The 18,758-nt window shown below is 37.5% G+C and overlaps 2 protein-coding genes across 3 annotated transcripts in view; both read right to left on the bottom strand.

The window, feature by feature from the left end:
- The window catches only part of TTN (titin), a 307,719-nt gene that overhangs the window by 260,380 nt on the left and 28,581 nt on the right, over nucleotides 1–18,758 (bottom strand). For both annotated transcript variants that reach the window (XM_065560805.1, XM_065560804.1), the window contains exons 24-44: nucleotides 18,490–18,713; nucleotides 18,217–18,381; nucleotides 17,948–18,116; nucleotides 15,667–17,357; nucleotides 15,286–15,567; nucleotides 14,713–14,979; nucleotides 14,336–14,608; nucleotides 13,954–14,217; nucleotides 13,596–13,856; nucleotides 12,921–13,181; nucleotides 12,125–12,388; nucleotides 11,767–12,027; nucleotides 11,361–11,621; nucleotides 10,202–10,462; nucleotides 9,966–10,107; nucleotides 9,712–9,877; nucleotides 8,981–9,212; nucleotides 7,881–8,165; nucleotides 7,653–7,778; nucleotides 5,329–5,517; nucleotides 4,241–4,615 (exon numbers count right to left, since the gene is read on the bottom strand). In XM_065560805.1, coding sequence (XP_065416877.1) covers nucleotides 4,241–4,615; nucleotides 5,329–5,517; nucleotides 7,653–7,778; nucleotides 7,881–8,165; nucleotides 8,981–9,212; nucleotides 9,712–9,877; nucleotides 9,966–10,107; nucleotides 10,202–10,462; nucleotides 11,361–11,621; nucleotides 11,767–12,027; nucleotides 12,125–12,388; nucleotides 12,921–13,181; nucleotides 13,596–13,856; nucleotides 13,954–14,217; nucleotides 14,336–14,608; nucleotides 14,713–14,979; nucleotides 15,286–15,567; nucleotides 15,667–17,357; nucleotides 17,948–18,116; nucleotides 18,217–18,381; nucleotides 18,490–18,713 — 6,419 coding nt within the window. The remainder of the gene's footprint in view (nucleotides 1–4,240; nucleotides 4,616–5,328; nucleotides 5,518–7,652; nucleotides 7,779–7,880; nucleotides 8,166–8,980; nucleotides 9,213–9,711; nucleotides 9,878–9,965; nucleotides 10,108–10,201; nucleotides 10,463–11,360; nucleotides 11,622–11,766; nucleotides 12,028–12,124; nucleotides 12,389–12,920; nucleotides 13,182–13,595; nucleotides 13,857–13,953; nucleotides 14,218–14,335; nucleotides 14,609–14,712; nucleotides 14,980–15,285; nucleotides 15,568–15,666; nucleotides 17,358–17,947; nucleotides 18,117–18,216; nucleotides 18,382–18,489; nucleotides 18,714–18,758) is intronic.
- Nucleotides 27–3,817, bottom strand: LOC122174729 (myosin light chain kinase, smooth muscle-like). Its single transcript, XM_042860677.2, has 2 exons — nucleotides 3,039–3,817; nucleotides 27–841 (listed from the first exon to the last, which is right to left on the bottom strand). The coding sequence occupies exons 1-2, from the start codon at nucleotides 3,670–3,672 to the stop codon at nucleotides 165–167; spliced, it is 1,311 nt and encodes a 436-aa protein (XP_042716611.2). The 5' UTR covers nucleotides 3,673–3,817; the 3' UTR covers nucleotides 27–164.

The following is an 18,758-nucleotide window of genomic DNA, read 5'->3' on the forward strand; positions in this document are numbered from 1 at the left end:
TTGCAATGATACAAAAAATCCACACACACATACATGAGTACATGCCAAAACAACTCAAACACCTGATAAATTTGACGAAACAGTGATCAGATGCTTCAAAACGTATTTGTATTGTATACTTGTCTACAACTTTTTATGATTTTTGCCTGTAATTTACCATGCCTTTAACATGCCTTAAAGACCAGGAGGCAAACATTCAACAATCCACAGATAAGTGACATTTTTCTTTCTTTACTGTTTCCCATGGGCTGAATGTACTTGAATGCAATGATGGTATGCAAGAGGAATTTATGTTTGGAAAGAACATGCAGTTGCCAACCTGTCACTCTCAGATGAGTGCTGCACTCGGCTTGTCCTGCAGAGTTAACTATTCTGCACTTGTATATACCCCTCTGATTCTGAACAACTTTCAGTAATTTTAAACTGCACAGTGGCCCATCGTGTTTTAAGGAACATAATGCAGACTCCTCAACTATTAGCTGATTGTACAGCCAAATCACACAAGGAGTAGGCACACCCTTTATTACACAAAAGAGTGACACATCATCTCCTTCTTTTACAATAGTTTCTGGGAGCAGAGTTTCAAGAAATACTGGTACTTTGGCACCAGTTTCTATGATCTCTTCGCATGGCACGACATCAGGGTAGTAGTCTCCGTTCCTTTGTTTTTCAGTTCCTTGTGATCTTTGAGCTGAAGTGATTAACATGCTTGATGTTTCTTTTGAAGACTCTTCCTTAACTTCGGAGGTTGTTTGAATCTGAGACTCTTTGACTGTTTTAGTGCTTTTAGTATCTGAGTCAAGCGTAATTTTTGTTACTGCTTTGGCGTGTGCTTCTTTAGCTAGGTAAGAATAAAGTTAGGAAAAGCATTAGATTAGATGGTTGGCAGGACTAAAACACCCTTATACTTAGAGAAATAAAAATAAAGGGTTTAGTATGGAAAATAAATGTTCAGCATGTTAGTGCTCAAACTAAAAATAAACTATGAAATATATGAGTTATGACACATTTAAGGGCTCTATTCATGCTAGGCTAAAGGAAGGTCCCAATTAAGTCAGTAGGATGTTTACCATTGAGTTAAGAGGGACTACGACTTGGTCTGTAATGACTAACACAAGCAAGCACATCTTTAATTTTAATAGGGCTGTCAAACTAATACAAATAATCGCAATTAATCGCAAGATTAAAAAATAGTTGTGATTAATCACAGTTTTAATCGCACTGCTAAACAATAGAATACCAATTTAAATTTATTGTAAATATTTTGGATGTTTTTCTACATTTTCAAATATATTGATTTCAGTTGCAACACAGAATACAAAGAGTACAGTGCTCACTTTATATTATGTTTGATTACAAATATTTGCACTGTAAAAAGATAATCTACAAATCAAGCATGAAAGGGCATATGAATGTTTAGCATATCTGGCACAAATACCTTGCAACACCGTCTATAAACATTGCCATGAAAACACCTATTCTCACTTTCAGGTGACATTGTAAATAAGAAGTGGGCAGCATTATCTCCCGTAAATGTAAACTCACTGTGTTAGTTAGTGATTGGCTGAACAAGAAGTAGGACTGAGTGGACTTGTAGACTCTAGAGTTTTACATTGTTTTGTTTTTGAGTGCAGTTATATGAAAAAAATAATTCTACATTTGTAAGTTGCACTTTCACGATAAAGAGATTGCACTACACTACTTGTATGAGGTGAATTGAAAAATACTATTAATTTTGTTTCTTTTTCACAAATATTGGTAATAAAAATAATAATATAAAGTGAACACTGTACACTTTGTATTCGGTGTTGTAACTGAAATCAATATATTTGAAAATGTAGAAAAACATCAAAAATATTTATAATAAATTGAAATTGGTATTCTATTATTTAACAGTGCAATTGAAACTGTGATTAATTGTGACTTTTTAAATCTAGTTAATTTATTTTTGCATTAATTGCTTGTGATTGACAGCCCTAATTTAAATCAAAGGTATTTCCTTTGAATGTTGAAGGTAACTGCAGAAGATCATGTAGAGACAACACTTTACGTAGATTGACAGGAAAGAAAGGACTTAACTGGTGTGTAAGAGCCAGATAAATGGTGCATGGCAAATGACTTAATGTTCATGCTGCTGTTGCTCCTTGTCATCTGAGTTCATAAAAGCAGCTATCACATTATCTAAGGTGAGCAGTGCCAAAGGAACAAGAGGCCCATTCTGGGTCTACAGGAGTCAAGGAAATCAATGTCTATACTCCAAAGATGTTATTATATGTGCAGAAACTGCTGATATTTTAATGCACCAGAGTAATGGAAAAGGGGGAAAGGAATACTACAAGTAAAAAACAACCAACAGGTGTGGAGGAAGACTGTGTAGGTCATTAATATAGTCTTGGGAAAGAGAGGCTCCTAAATCCAGTAGACAAGTGAGGACTTTATAGCAATGAAGAGACATGTTCAGGAGTAAAAAATAGACCTGTATGTAGGGTGTTTGCAGAAAACATGCAAATAAACTGCTTAAAATATTAACCCTTGCAAATATGTAGCACCTTCTGTGCCACTCAAGATGTGCAAACTGAAATGGCCTAGAGTCTGGGTTAATTTGCTCATCTAACGTTCCCCCCTTTCCTTTATTTAAAAAGGAATTTATCTCTCAAATTCCAACTTCAGAAATCTGCATAAGTTGCAAAATTAAATTGGTTCCTTCTGTCCTGTTTTTTGTTTTGTTCCAGGTGGACTCTTCCCACCAAGTCAATGTCTCACTGCATATCAGTGGCTTAAATTGATAAATTGATGAGTAGAAATTCCATTTGGCTGCAACTTGCTGGGAACAGCCATGATGCACTTCTCAAGCAAGCTATAAAACTCTCTGCCTGGTGCTGCAAAAGACATTTATGAATAGAGTCCTAAATGTGAAAAAAAACTTAAAATACAGCTTTCTAAATTAAATACTAGTGTTAGGAAATGTGAGTGAGCTATTCGCAGAGATCATTAGGTTGAAATGAGATAAGTCATAATGTTAAAAATCAAATATCCACCTTCTACTGTTAGTACAGCAGCGGTTGTCGTCTCTCCATGATCATTGTACACAGTGCATCTGTACAGTCCTTGATCTAACAGTTGGACATTTATAATTGTGAGTAATAGGACAGTTCCATTTTGTGATAGCTTCACTCGTTTGGACTCTTTTATCCTTTCACCTTCATGGGTCCACAGAACCTCTAAAAAGTGTTCGCTTTCTAAAGCACAAATGAACTGTGCGGTATCGCCAAATTTCACAGTTTGGTCACGGAGTTTCAGGAGAATATTTGGGGAAGCCTCTCTCATTTCCTGAACAGCAGCAGCGGATACTTTCATTGTGCTTTGTGATGTTTGTGAAAGGACTGTTGTATGGAAGGTTTCTGTTTCTTTCACTGATGTAGCTTTCATGGTTAAACTTTCTGATAGAGTTTCCAAAACCTGCACACCCAGTTGGTACGATGGTTCTTGCACTGTTTTAATTTCTTTTTTATAAGCCTGTGTCTCCTTCTTTGCGAAAGGGGAAGCAACATGAACTTCTGATATTGCCTGTGACTGGATAGACTCTTTTACATCTTTCCCAGAACTTTGCCTATCTATGGCTTGCACTGTGTAATCAAGTAACAAAAAAATAACAATATTAACAACTAACATATTTTAATGGGCCAACATAAGAACAAAATAAAATGGTATGGATAATGAGTATGAAAGATATCTTCATGGGAAAACTCAGCATGCCAGATGCATTATGCTCTTGACACAAAAGAAAATTCATTCATGTAGATGAATGGAAAATGACTTGTACTCATGCAGTTGATACACAGCTGATGTTCGTCTCTTCTTTTCACTGAAGCTGTCCATTCCAATATCAAATAATCTGTTATGATACTCTTTAAGGATGTATTTTCTGCTAGCTTTTACAGCCCAGTGTAGAGCATATGAGACAATGGTGTGACTATCACCAGCTCTCTGGTTTAAAGTGTGTACTTGCGTAGTTTGATAAAAGGTCTGTATTTTCTATATATAGGACACAGTTTTGTGAGATTTTAAATTATATGACATTTTAAAGTAGAGGAAATGACAGTGGTTTATTGGTTACAGCTAATACTACCAACATTAGTGAACTAGCTGCTAACTAAAAGGTGTGAAAAGAGGAAAGGAGGTAATTAGTAACAGTGGTATACAACAAACTGAATCCCTTTGAACAAAAATGGGGCTTTACCTTCGGCAGTCACTGTAAGTGTAGCTGTGCAAGTTGCTTCTCCAGCACTATTTCCTGCTTTGCAAGAGTATTGGCCAGCGTGCTCTAAAAAAGCATCTACTATTATCAGCATAGCTGTGCCTGTAGACTCATCAAAATGGAAAACTATATCTTTTGTTGGCAACATTGGCTGTTGGTTATGAAACCATTGGATTTCTGGTTTTGGCATGCCAGAGACCCTTGCTTGAAATCTGACTGATTCCCCGCTGCATACCCTGCAGCTTGAAATAGGCTGGATAAAGGTGGGCCTTTGGCCAACAGGCTCCTTCTTAAGTGAAACTGATGAAGAAACATGCCATTGGGACTTTGATGTAACTTCTTCAACCTTTTTAAATCCTGAAAAGAAGCATGTCAACTTTTAATTTCTTACCCTACGCTACAATCAAAGTTCTCTCTCTCGTAATTTTTTTCTCTTTTTGGCCTGGCAATTTTACAATATGAATCACTAATTCCATAGTTTACAAATTATGTTGCAAAAATAAAAATAAATATATTTCTGGTTAAATAACACTAAGAACCACAAGATTAAAATAACAAACCCTCTAGACCATTTTCTGTTCTGAAATTTGTGATCAATATTTTCAGAATGCATAATAGTGCAAATTTATTTTCTCATTTGCACAAATCTGGGGCACACCCTTGTTTAAGATTTTTTAATGTTTCTTAAATGAAAACATTTTATCAATACCAAAACTCTTTAGAGATCTTTACTAGGCAAAGGCTTGTTAAGTGAATAAAAATCTGTTTAATAGACTTAGGTTAGGGACAAGGATTCTACCTTGTTTGAGGCATGCTGAATGCTGCTAATGAAAAGAATTGAAAGGTGAAGTGCACGAAATGTTGAAAAACTGTGAAACAAACTTCACTGTGCATGACCTATGTCTTGGAGATGGAAGTGGATGTTGTGGACATTGCAAGATGATACTGATTAATTGAATTAAAAGACATGACATGACATGACAGTGACTCACATATATTTATTAATGAATATTAGTATGGGCACACAACCTATTTTAAAACATTATTTCTTTTGTAATTGCACATTGTACCTTCCAACTTCAAGTTAGCAGTACTTGTCACTTGGCCTATAGAATTACTAGCAACAAATGTATAAATTCCTTCATCTTCTGGATAGGCTTCTGAAATCTCCAACTGGCAAGTGTCTTCAAAATGAGTCATTCTAAAGAAACGGGATGGCTTGATCTCCTTATCTTTACAATACCAAGAGATTTTCAGATCTGATCAAGTAAAATAAAAAAAGAAATGTAAGATTAAGATACAATGTCTGTAGGTAAATACTTTAAAAATACACAAAGTAGAAATCACTTATATCACAGCTTTTTGAAGTTGAATATATAATGTACAATAAGACTAGTTTAAAGACATGTAGCTTATTGGTTATTATATATTTCCAGCTTGGTAGTATGTAGGAGGGAAAACTTATTTTGTTACTCCTACATTCAGTGATTAACTGGAAATCTCGCTCTCTCTTTCTCATTCTTGATATCTTTGAAATAGCAGAGGCAGAGTAGGCTTTCAATATTGTCAGTGAGCATGAAAAATGAAAGATCCCAGCGACTATAACTTGGCATCATATTTTAAGTAGAAATCTCCATTGAGAATTCATCTGGGAGGGTAGGTGAAGAAATATGGAAGGATCAGCTCAGATGCGGGAGCTCAGCTGATGGCTGTAGGAGCATGAGGGAGAGCAGAGGTGCTGTACATGGGAGGAGGGTAGCATGGAGTCTGTGCCTGGGAGCCAGGCAAAGAGGTCTGGTGGCTGCTGGAGGTGACTGAGAAGGGGAGGAGTTGGATACTGGCATAGGGAAGGAGCAGAGGAAGCTGTAGGGAGTCCATTTCCCTTTCATTTCCAAGCATGCTCCATTTTACAGAATCGGATGCATGCTAAGACACATGAATATAGGTGGCTCTTTAGGGCTGCATCAACAGTACCCCAGATAATTTCCCTGAATTTTGTTTTTTTAAAAAGTGCTGCAGCTATTAATTATTATTATTATGGAGAACTGATTTTATTTTATATTTATCTTAAATCTCAAATTCTCATTTAAAACTGATCATCTAGTAGGCTACAAAATGACTGAGCTGATCCCAACAATTCAAACAAATGACAATAGTAATCTGTTCTCTGAGGAGGGGAGTGCATGGCTTATTTTTCTATCTGAGTTCTGAGAAACCTCCAGTTTTTCATATCCCTAATCCTCTAGACCTTAGGGCCAGAGCCTCAGCTGGTGGAAATCATCGTCGCTGAGGATCTGTTTTAGTTGTACTGGCCTGTGTGAAGCTTTTTAATGCCAGTCCTTAACTGACAAGAAAGGTCACCGTTGAGTCCAGTGAGATACCTTCTTGTCTAATGCATGAAGCCTGCTGTTTTTCCGAGATCTTATAAACCTTGCCAGCTTGGGGAAGAAGAGGCCAGCACCAGTCATCAAACCTGGCAGTGAACTACAACTAACCACGCTGATCTGGCATATACAATGTACTTTAATTGTTTTTGCTGCTGTCATTGTAATAAAGATGCAGTGTTTTCAGGAAACAGTACTGTAGTGTACGCAATTTGAAAATATATTTTCAATGCTAGTATATTAGCTAAGCTAATATAAAATATTTTCATGCTGTATTTGAGAAATATCCAAATTCATTCATATACAATACAAAAAGAACGAGAACTGCCAGGACAACTCCCCATGTGCTGTGCTGCAAACGTACCTCTCAGTCATCAACATGCACATAAAGATAGTATACACACACACACACACACACAATTGTGGCATGCTTTGCGTAGCTGTAATTAAGATGTCAGTTCCAGTATAAACTCCTATGTGTATTTTCTGAGTCTTACCACAATTTTTATCATGGAAGCAGATTTGTTTTCTAATCTTTTTCCAACTCAAGAATTGCACTTGTAAGTGACAGGAATGCAAAAAGAGTAGATGCTACTCATTTTATGCAAATTTTTGCATTTCTTGCAAGGTGCCACAAGTACTCCTGTTCTTTTTGCATTTCTGTAACTCAAAAATTATTTAAATCTGGACTTTGGTCCAGGGGTTCTCAACCTTTTTCTTTCTAAGCCCCCCCCCCAAACATGCTATAAAAACTCCACGGCCCACCAGTGCTACAATAACTGGTTTTCTGCATATAAAAGCCAGGGGCAGCATTTGGGTGTAGCAAGCAGTTTTTTAAATTGCTAGCTGCCAGTCAATTATACAGCCAACACTGTACTTCCTACATATATCTGATAGTTACACAATCCTCATAAAGGCAGATTTCAGCTCATATGCTATTAGATTTGCTTTCAGTATCAGCTGAACAATTCTGATATAACAAAAATTGTATACAATTTCATTAAACTAACCTGTCCCTGTAACTCTGCACTGAAAACATGCAGATTGTCCCTCAGAAGTAACAACATCTCGAAGTGGTGTTATAAGAGTAGGTGGATAAACTGGCACTTCTAGATCAGGAGAAACAACTTCCGGGACTAAAGGAAGAGATCAAAAGTTTAGACCGCACGGAAGAGCACACATCACAAAATATTGACAATACCATTTCAAATACACTTTAAGGCACTTGGGAAACTTACCTTCCACTGAAAGTGAAGCTGAAGTAGTGGCAGCTCCATAGTCATTCTTTGCTTCACATGTGTAAACTGCTGCATCTTCAGGGAAAGTCTCAATCAACAATAGAGTGTATTCTTGTGCGTCATGAAGAAACTTGCATTTAAAGCCTGCAGAAAGCTGCTGTTCATCTTTATACCAGGAAATTTTGGGCTGGGGTCTACCTGATATTATAGCACAAAAGCGGGCAGGTTTACCAGATTCCACAGTGGTGGGCTGAAGCTCCTGAATAATATGGGGTGGCTCTGGAGCTGCAGATTAAAAAAAAAGGGATCTAAATATGTGTTGCTTATTGAAATTATTAAAAATTTAGTAAGATCTCTTACTCTGCCAAACAAAAATACTATTGTCAAGTGGTCAGATTCCACAATCCTTATTCATGCAAAGTTCCCAGTGACTGAGGATCCAGTTTAGTATTTCTCACACAACAAAGTCTTCCCTTCACTTGACTGGGGGATTTTCTTGGTCAAGGAATACTGAACTGGGACTGGAATAAAAGCGAGTCAAGAAAAAATGTTTTAAAATAAATAGCTGTTTTAGTGTATAAGATTTTTTGAAAGATGAAATTGTAAAAAACATCTCTGAAAACTGTTAGGTTGATCCCTCCAATACTAAATATTTGGGATATCACAGTTAAGGGACTACTGCTTTATTTACTTTACTTGGAAGTAAGAGGATTTACTGGCTTAGGTAGATGCAGAGATAAAAAGTGCTATAACATTTTAATCAGTTATCCATTTCAATGGAAAGAGTGGACAGGAAGCAGTGATGTAGCACAAGCAGCCCCATCTGTTCCAGGGGTCTCTCTCTGAAGTTATCCCAAGTTTACAGTATTATAACGCCAACAAGTCTTCACAGAGATACAGAAAACACAGGATAGGAAATGCAATGATGAGCAAAATGAATGTCCATGCATACTATTAGAGACACAAAGTGGGTGAAGTAACATTTTTGTCTCTGTCTCACCAACAGAATTTGGTCCAATAAAAGATATTACCTCACCTACCTTCTCTCTCTAATATTCTGGGACCAAACATGGCTACAACAATATTGCAAACATACATACCATTAACATAGAGAATAATAGAGCTTCTGTTTCTTCCTGCTACAAAGGTGTATTCCCCAGCATCTCTGTATCTTGTTTCAGTGATGCTCATCTGGTGGATTCGTCTTTCCACAACATATCGATATCTTTCCTCAATCTGGAAATTGATCTCAATGCCATCCTTATACCAGCGAGCATCAACATCATCTTCATTGACTTCAAATTCAACTACAGCTCGTTGTCTTTCAATGACCTTTTATCAAGTAGGATAAATATTACAAATAGCACCTGCTTTTACAGCTGCCCTCCTGCTTCACTAAACCTTAAGGGGGAAAACTCAGGAGGCGCTGAATTCTGTCTCTGTAGCAGGACACAGGATGTCCTACTACTTAGTGCACCAACTCAAAGTAACTATATAGGCCTGAGAGCTGCAGATGTGCTCTCCTTCTCCCACTTATTAATGTCCTATTTGGATCAATGAGAAGAAAGTTACCTATCTGGTGAGAAGTAGGTGTCTTTAGAATCCCTAAGGCCTATACCATGGTAATGGGGATGGCCCATCAGAACATGGTGGGAGGCCCCAACTGCACGACTATTGCTGTTTTTTTTTGTGGGGGGGAGGGGGCGATTACCTCAAATAGTTTAGGTATGCTCTTACCCCGGCTCAATATATCCCATTCATTAGCTATTGCTCCTTCAAATGATAAAACAACAAAACTATCAAGAATTTATTCCCTTTGTATATACTGTACCTGAACATCTTTATGGACACTTCTGATACGAATATCACGACCTTCCACAACTAAGTTAGCACTGGACATGTTTCCTCCTGCTACTACAGTGTACTGTCCAGCATCAGACATCTTTGTGGAAGGAATGAGGAGGCGATGGACAAATCTCTCCCTCTGAACTTTCACTCTAAAGACAACAGAAAGACAATGAACAGAGCTATTTTTCTGAAAAAATATAAGGAATACTAGGGTCTTGTTCTGGAGAAAAAGATTACCTGTCACCAAGCTGGAGTTCCTGGCCATCCTTCATCCACTGCACTGAAATGTCAGGTTCTGAGATTTCACATTCAAAAATGGCTCGTTTCTTCTCTACAACCTTAATGTCTTTAATGTGCTTCCTAAATTCAATGTGACGAGCTAGGGAAATACCATGGATATACGATGAGTGCTGTAAACATATATCAGGAGGGCCATTACATTCCTTAAATATACAGACTATGAAAACAAATACCTTCCACATATAAAGTGGCTGATGAAACAGCTTTCCCAGCAACAAAACTGTATTCTGCAGCATCACCAAAGTGGACATTCCTTATAGCAAGAGAATGTGTAAGCTTTTTAGTTCTTATCTGGCACCTGTCAGTTGATTTTATCTCCACCCCATTCTTTAACCACTTGTATGTGATGCCTTCGTAGTTGACAGTTACTTCAAATGTTATTGTATCTTTCTCTTCAGCATTGATGTCTTTCAGCATGGATGTAATCAAGATAGCTAAAAGAAAAAAATAGTCATATGATTTAAGAATGTGTCTTAACAGGAACCTGAATTGCTTCACAATTCTTTAATCAGATTGCATTAAGACTAAGGTCCTTCCCTCATTGGTTTTGCAAAATATTATAAAATAAGCCTTTACTTGAAAACTGGGCTTCTTGCATTTAGCACAAAAATTACCAAAAAGAGAGTGTCCTTTTCAGCATTTTATTTGGAACTTACTACTTTTTAATAAGTGTATTTGTTTTTTATCACATATTGTTGTGAAATCAGTAAGGAAAAATATCAAACCAATGGAAAGCTCATAGATACAAAGTGACCTGAATAATCTTATTTTCTGGAACAAAAAAAAAGTTTTAAACTCAAAAAACAAACAAATGCCAAAAACAAACCATATAACTCTGTAGTTGTATAGGGCCTTTCATTCAAGGATCTCAAAATAATTTAGAAAAGGGAATATTCCCATTTTATAGATGGTGAAACTGAGGCACAGAGCAGCTAAATGACTTGTGCAATGTCAAAGAGACATTCTGTGTCAGAGTCAAGATTTGAGAATTGAATCTAGGAAGAACATTTTCAAAAGTTTCTAAATGATTTAGGAGCCTAAGTCCCATTTTCAAAATGTAATCTAGCCACTTAGAAGCCTAAGCCTTAATAAAAGTCAAAGGGACTTTGAGCTCATAAGTGCCTAAATCTCTTTTGAAAATGGGATATAGGCTCCTTAGGTACTTCTTTTGAGAATTTTACCCCATGTCTCCTGATTCCCATATTTCCACTCTAACTAGTAGATGGGGTATGTTTCAGTTTATATTGAACACAAAGAAGCTTTAATCATATATTAATATCATAACTATTTTGGTAATAGAAAACTCTTTGGTTAATTTTTATTTTCACTTACGGTTCACTGTCAGAGTTGCACTGACTCTATCATTCCCACAGACAAATGTATATTCTGCAGAATCTTCACTGCTTGTGTTAATGATATTGAGCTGATGGAGTTTCCCCTGAACCACTATTTTAAACTTTTGACTCATTTCAATTTCCACACCATTTTTCAGCCATACAGCAGGTACATTGAAATGAGATACTTCACACTGAAAGGAGGCAGTTTTGGTCTCAGGAACCTCAATATTTTTCATGGTCTTTGTAATATGTACGGCTATGAAAAAACAAGAGAAAGAAAAAAAATCAGATAGTATTGTCTTTTAAATTCTGTTTATAAAATTGGAAATGCAAAGAGTAACAGATCATCCTGTATAAGGACTAATTATAATACATGAGCTAGTGTGGCATGAAATACTTACTTTCCACAAACAGCTTTGCTTTGCACTCCAGTTGTCCTACTACAGCTGTGTATTCTCCAGCATCAGAGGGAGATATATTCTGCAACATCAGCTTGTGAACTTTCCTTTGAGAGATCATACTGTACTTGTCACTTGACTTAATCTCAACATTTTTGTGGAACCATTTGATCGGTATGGTATCATGGGAAACACTCAATTCAAAGGAAACAGTGGCATTTTCCAAAGCAGTCACATCCTTTGGCTTTTTGATTATCTTAACAGCTTAAGGAAGAGAATTACAACAGTTTATTCATACTTGTGATTTAAATTTTAAATCAGTCATTAGACTAATTGCTGAAATGATCACAAATTGACTTACTTTCAACATGGAGTCTGGCACTGGCACCTAACCTTCCAAGCTTAAAATTGTAAATGGACTCATCAGTGATAACACAATTTTTCACTTGCAGTGTGTAAACAGTTCCCTTCACTGTAATCTCATATTTGTCATCTGATTTAAGTTCAATGCCGTTTTTGATCCACTGAACTCCTTTAACATCAGGATGGGTAAGTTCCACAGAAAAAACTGCATCTTGTGTTTCTGTTACAGTTAGGTTCTTTAGTGTCTTCTTTATTTTAACAGCTAGAAAAACAATTACCAATAAAGCTGAAAAAGCAAACTGAAACTCAAAGAAAGCTAAATATTGTCATTTTACAAAACATGTTATGATCCACTTTTATTTTAAGATCCAAAGACATACACTTTATACACATATCATGGTCACCAAACCCCCCCCCCCACCAGACACACAAAAAAACACAAAACAAAACAGCATTTCCCAGCAGCTATCAGCATCTAAGATTAACATAGTTTTTCTGTATTTAAATGCTACTACACAATTGGCAAATGTTGACTTTTTAATGGTTTACAGCATACACTGAATATGTTTTTATCAAAATATTATGTTAAATTCTAACATGGAATATCCAAAAATTGTATCCATTTATTGCCTCAAACATCATGCATTTTAAATACAAAAGACAGTTTGTAAGAATGATGATATATATCATACTTAGTTTTATTTTGTGGCTTAGGACCTGAGCCAAAGGATATTGACCTCAATGATCTTTGAATCAAGCCCTTAAAAGTATCAAATCAGGATAGAATTACTGACCTTCAACCTTCAATTTGGCAGATGTTTTTGAGGATGCCACTTTGTAGGTATATTCACCCATATCATCTAGCTTGGTGACTGGAATATTAAGTCTCCTCTTTAAACCATCTGATTTGCTTCGGAGGTGATCGGTCATAGATAATGGTTTACCATCCTTCAACCACTGGCCTTCAGAATCAGGATTTGCCACCTCACATTCAAAAACAGCTTCTTGGGATTCAGCCACTGTTAGATCGGTGAGAGGCTTTGCAATGGCACCACCTGTTGGGAAGCAAAAGCATGAGTTATTTGTTCAGTGTTTCAGCTGTCTCGTTAGATTATTTTTTCCCCTATACTGAAATGCAGCTTTGCTGAAATCCACTGGCTACACAGATTCTGAGGACAACATACTGCCTTCATTTGTGCATCATTCTACATTATGGCCCCGATTTAACAAAGCATTTAAACACCCACCTAAGAGTTGCTGAATCAAAGCCGAGAAGAGAACAGAAAAAATAAGATAGAGAAGGAGAGACAAACCTCAGGAAAAAGAAGAGAAAAGAAAAAAGAGTGGAGAAAGGTATAGCAAGAGCAAAATTGCCAGGTGCTGTTTCAAAATATGTAAATTGCTTATTACATTGGGCACATTTTTTTAAAATCAAAGTGAGACACTTTTTGGGATTTAAGCCTACTAACCTGCTACTATAAGCTTCCCAGATGTCTTCTTTTCTCCAGCGTAAAATGTGTAATCACCTTCATCATCTTTCATCATGTTGACCACTGTCAATTTATATATTTTGCCACGTGCTTCGATTTTGTATTTAGGACTAGGCTTGAGTTCTTGGTCTTTGAAGTGCCATAAAACATCAATACCTGCATGAGATAGCTCAACCTCAAAGGATACATTCTGAGTTTCAGTGCATGTGATGTCATGAAGGCCTCTAATAATCTGAATTTCTGTAAAACAAGTTCATTAGAAATATTAGTCACAACCACTTTGTTATATTAGCAAGCAATATTTTAAGAACTACTGTGCATCTTAATGAATACCTACTTTCTACTGTAAGATTGCAACTGGTTTCAACTTTGCCAACCATCAATTTGTATTGTCCTTCATCTGATGCATAGGTCCTGGTAAGCACTAGCCTTTGTTTAGTGCCTTTGCAGACAGCTTGTATACGGTCATCAGGCTTTATCTGTTGATCGTTTAGGTACCATTTGGATGAAGACACATCAGGGACTGAAACTTTGCATTCAAAGACAGCTTTTGTTCCTTCAATAGTGTGAACATCTTTTAGTGGCACCACTATGTCTACACCTGGCAAGTCACAAAAATATTAATGTAAACCCCCCTTTAAATTAACAAGAAATAAAGCAAACAAATGACCACCAATGCCTTTGAAAAAACATTGGACTGGCTAACAGTAGTCACTTACTATAAACAGAGACTCGTCCAGTGGTTGAAAGAAGAAGATTGGGAATATTAAAGGAGTAATTTCCACTATCTTCCTTTGTTACATCTTCAACTAACAACATATGTGACTGCTTGTCCAGCACAACGTGCACACGGTCATTTGGCTGAATTTCAATACCATCCTTCATCCAGACACCTTCAACATTTTCTAGGGAGACTTTAACTTCAAGTTGCACAATATCACCCTCACAGACTTTCTGATCAGTAAGTCCTTGAAGAATAGTCACAGGACGAGCTATAAAATATGAAAGAAAAATAAATTAATCCTCACAACAGATAAATAAAATAATTACTCTTAAATCTGTAGGAAAAAAGGGGTATGTGATTAGAAAGGCTTACGCTTCATCTTCAGTTTGCAACTGGTCTTTTTGCCATCTACAACAAAGCTGTACTCTCCTTGGTCTTCCTTACTAACATCTTTAACAGTGAGAATTTGGCGACCACGCCGGGACGTAATCATGTATTTACTATTGGATTTGAGCTCCACATCATCACAATACCATTTCCCCTCCACATCTTCAGGGGAAATCTCACATTCAAGCTCGCCTGAGAAGGACTCTGGGACTTCAATATCCTCAAGTTCTTTAACAAACTCAATAACGGCACCTGCATTAGAACATAAATACATTCACAAATGATTTTTTAAAGAGTTTTATGAAACATTTCTTATAAAAAACATTTGGTTTTAAAGAAGCAAACTTGCAGCTAAATCAAATATTATTTTTAAACCCTGAACATAAAATAATATTCAGGCTTTCATGTTGCATTAAAAAAATATAAACATAGTGTAAACATTTCTGCAATGTTCTATGCAGCAAAATGCATGCTGCTATGTTCATTGGTGATAGCTGACTTCTTCCTGGAAGATTTCACTATAAAAACATTGAGTGATAATAAAGCTTTTATTCCTACCTTCAACAATTAGCTTAGCCGTTGTTTTTACAGTTTCATCTTCTACCAATGCACAGCTGTAGTCCTCAGCATCTAACATGTCAATCATTAGCACAGAAAGAAAGTGACCTTTTCTGTCAGAGTGCATCCTGTATTTGTCTCCAGAAAAAATTTCTATTCCATTTTTATACCATTTCACTTTGATAAAGGGTTCTGAGGTTTCACATTCAAAGGTTGCCATGGAATCTCTCTCTTTAGCAACAACATCTTGTAAATTTTGCGTGAAACTTATTAACTGTTTGGCTGCAAAATAAAAAATATTGAGAGTTGATAACCTGTGGACTACAAAGACAAACACATTTTGTTAATGAACAGGGTACATTAAAGGGATTTACACATTACCTTGTACTAGCAAGAAAGCATGGCTTGAAGTTTCACCAGCTATATTGATTGCTTTCACCATGATGCTGGCAGAGTCCTCAGCTGTTACATCTCTGATGACCAATTCACAAACATTATCTTCAGGCCAGTACCAATATATCCGATCAGACCGCTCAATCTGTACACCATTTCTGAACCATTGGCATTCAGGGTCTGGTTTCCCTACTACTCTAACACGGAAATGTGCATCACTACTTTGGGCTACTGTCTGGCTTTGAATTCGTTCAAGTATCTTAGGAGCCTCCATACTTGGACTAAGCTCAAGCCTCTCTGGTTTGATAGCTGGAATGGTGAGTTCGCCTTCAGCAAGAAGCACTTTCTTCTGTTCCTCGGTTAAGTCTTTGGTCCAGTGAAGAAGTTCCTCTTTTGTCTTTTTAAGCATTTCTTCATATGATTCATCTTTTTTACGAGACTTAAGCTCCACAGCAGTAATGGCTTCATAATAGCCCTCCTCTGTCCTACGCTTGAATTTACTGCGCAGCTCTTCAGTCTCTTCCGTTAGCTTCTCGTGAGTGATTCTCTCAGCCCTTTTTAGCTTCACCACCTCTTTGGTAGTTGTCTCAGCAGGCTTGTCTACCTTTTGTACTTCAAAGAGAAGTTTGCCAGGCTCTGTTGCTGCTGGCTCGTGCCTGGGTTCGGGTGCCCGGCGAAGGACAGACCTGAAATCTTCCCTCTGCTGGATCTCAAGTTTCACTTTATGTTCCGTTACCCCCTCTGGATTTTCTGCTGTAACCTTCACTTCACCTGTATCGTATGATTTGCAGTCCACGATGTCCAGGTAGTAGATACCATCATAGCGGAGTCTAAACCTTTTGCTTTTACGAATGAGCTGCCCGTTGAGATACCAATTGACTTTGGGCTGTGGATAGCCTGTGACACGGCAGCGGAACCGCGCAGTTTCACCCTCCAGAACTCTGGCAGGCTCAGGGACCAAAACAATTTCTGGCGTTTGCTTCTCTTTTTGGTCCTCTGTCACTCCAGCAAGGGCCCCCTCATGGGCCATTCTTTCCATCTCTTCAATTCGCTGCAGTCCCTTCCTGCCTTCCGGCAACTGAGTTTCTTCCACAAGGCTTTTCTCATCTTTAACTATAAGGGTAGCCGATGTGTGGTCAGTACCATATTTGTTACTTGCCCTGCAAGTGATCACTCCACTGTCTCTAGGATAGGCTACTCCATAATCCAGGCTGCAGTATCCAAATTCATTAATCATACGGAGTCTATTGGCTGCCTCCAGGGGCTTGCCATCATGTAGCCAGTCGACCACCATAGTGGGGTCACCAATTGGTGTCAGTCTGCAGTCAAAATGAGCTGGTCCAAAGCGCTTGAGCCTCAGTGAAGTGAGTTTCTTCTTAAAGAATGGCTTTTGTTGTTTCTCTTTGTCATAAAGGTCTCCCTCCTCCCATTGCTCTTGACCATAACGCAAATGGAGAGGCTCAAGCTCAGGTGCTGCAATCTCCTTTGCTCTGTATGTTCCCCTTGGAATGATTAATTTCCTTTCTGGTTCAGGTTCTGAAAATTCCACTTCGACATTTACCTTGCACCGTGTAGTGTCGCGCCCCGCTTTATTGATAGCGGTGGCGGTATACCATGCAGCATCATGCTTGACAGTGGACTCAATTTTAAGTGCAGCTTCTCCTTTAGTTCCCTCAATTCTGAAATATTAAAAATATATACATTATTTTCTCACATATCTCCTTCACAATTAGGTCCCATCCCAAAACCCTTAAGCAGGCAAACTTCTGGTGGAATCAGAAATGATACTTAATCATAGTAGTGCCTAACGACCAACCAAGAATGTGGCTTCATTGTGCTAGGCACTGTATAAACATAAAGTAGCAATCTTTAGTGATTTTGAAATCAGTACAAGTTTCATCTACTAGAGGACTGTAGATGCAGAAAGCTAGTGTAGGGTCTTTTACAATTTGGTTTTAAGTTTTATTGAAATTTACATAATATAAATGTACAGAAACATGCAAAAGGCAGGCCTGAGCCTTTAAGTTATTGCACACTTTTAGGGCCAGATTCAATCCTCATTGAAGTCAGTGGAAAGACTCCCATAGTCTTCAAAGGACATGGGATCAGGCCCTTAGTACTCACAATGGGAACTCTCAATTCTCATCTACTACATTATTTGGGAATTAGAGACACTCAGCCAACACTAGGAGGCACTTAGTACCTTGCAGGACCAGGCTTATTTATATCTTTACTGTTTTTACACATCATCTTTTTAGGAAGCACTTACTTGATCTTTGGGTATTTATGAGGTACAATGATATCGCTGTTCTTCAACCATACAATGTCAGGATTAGGGTTACCAGTAGCCTTCACTGACATTTTCAGTTTAGTACCTTCCTTGACACTAACATTCTTCAGCCTTTCTACAAAATGTGGTTTCACTAGATGTTCTTGAGCTGAAAGAGCAAGAAAGAAGTGATCCGATACAGAAATTGAAAAAGCTGTTTCTATACATAATAATTATAGAGTTCTTTCCAAAATGTGCAGAGTAAATACCTTCCACTGTCAAGGTCATAGAGATCGTAGCTTTGCCTGCCCTGTTCTGAGCAACGACAGTCCATTCACCAGAATCATCAGGACTAGCATGGACAATGATCATTGACTGTGTGCCATCTTCTTTAACTACTATTTTATGAGTATAGTCATTAACAACTTGTTGACCTGCAGAAATAGACAATTTTTTTTACACCCAGTACTGTTTCCCAACATGGAAAATACTATATATTTTTTTAGATATTTATATTAGTGTATGAAAATAAATTGAGATACCATTATGAAACCAGTATGTTTCTGGCATGGGTCTGCCAACTACTTTTAGGTCAAATCTCGCCGTCTGCCCCTCTGCACATTTAAAGGAACTAGGTTTCAACACAAAAACTGGCTTATACAATCTCTCCAGTTGTCCTTCATCAGTTTCATCTAGTCTGCGGGCAGGAGAACGAGATGGAGAACTACGGGCTGGAGAACGGCTTGGGGAACGGGGAGAAAGAGACCTGAAGAAGGAACAAAAAAGCTGTGCTGTAGCAATGACGCCTAGA

This window comes from Chrysemys picta, chromosome 11 (assembly GCF_011386835.1).
Source record: "Chrysemys picta bellii isolate R12L10 chromosome 11, ASM1138683v2, whole genome shotgun sequence".
In the NCBI taxonomy this organism is placed as follows: Eukaryota; Metazoa; Chordata; order Testudines; family Emydidae; genus Chrysemys; species Chrysemys picta.

Excerpts from the sequence above, each read along its gene's own strand:
- LOC122174729 (XM_042860677.2), bottom strand. The coding sequence starts at position 3,672 with ATGTTAGTTGTTAATATTGTTATTTTTTTGTTACTTGATTACACAGTG. Across the intron at positions 842-3,038 it reads TGCTGTACTAACAGTAGAAG|CTAAAGAAGCACACGCCAAA; the intron begins GTGGATATTTGA and ends ATTCTTACCTAG.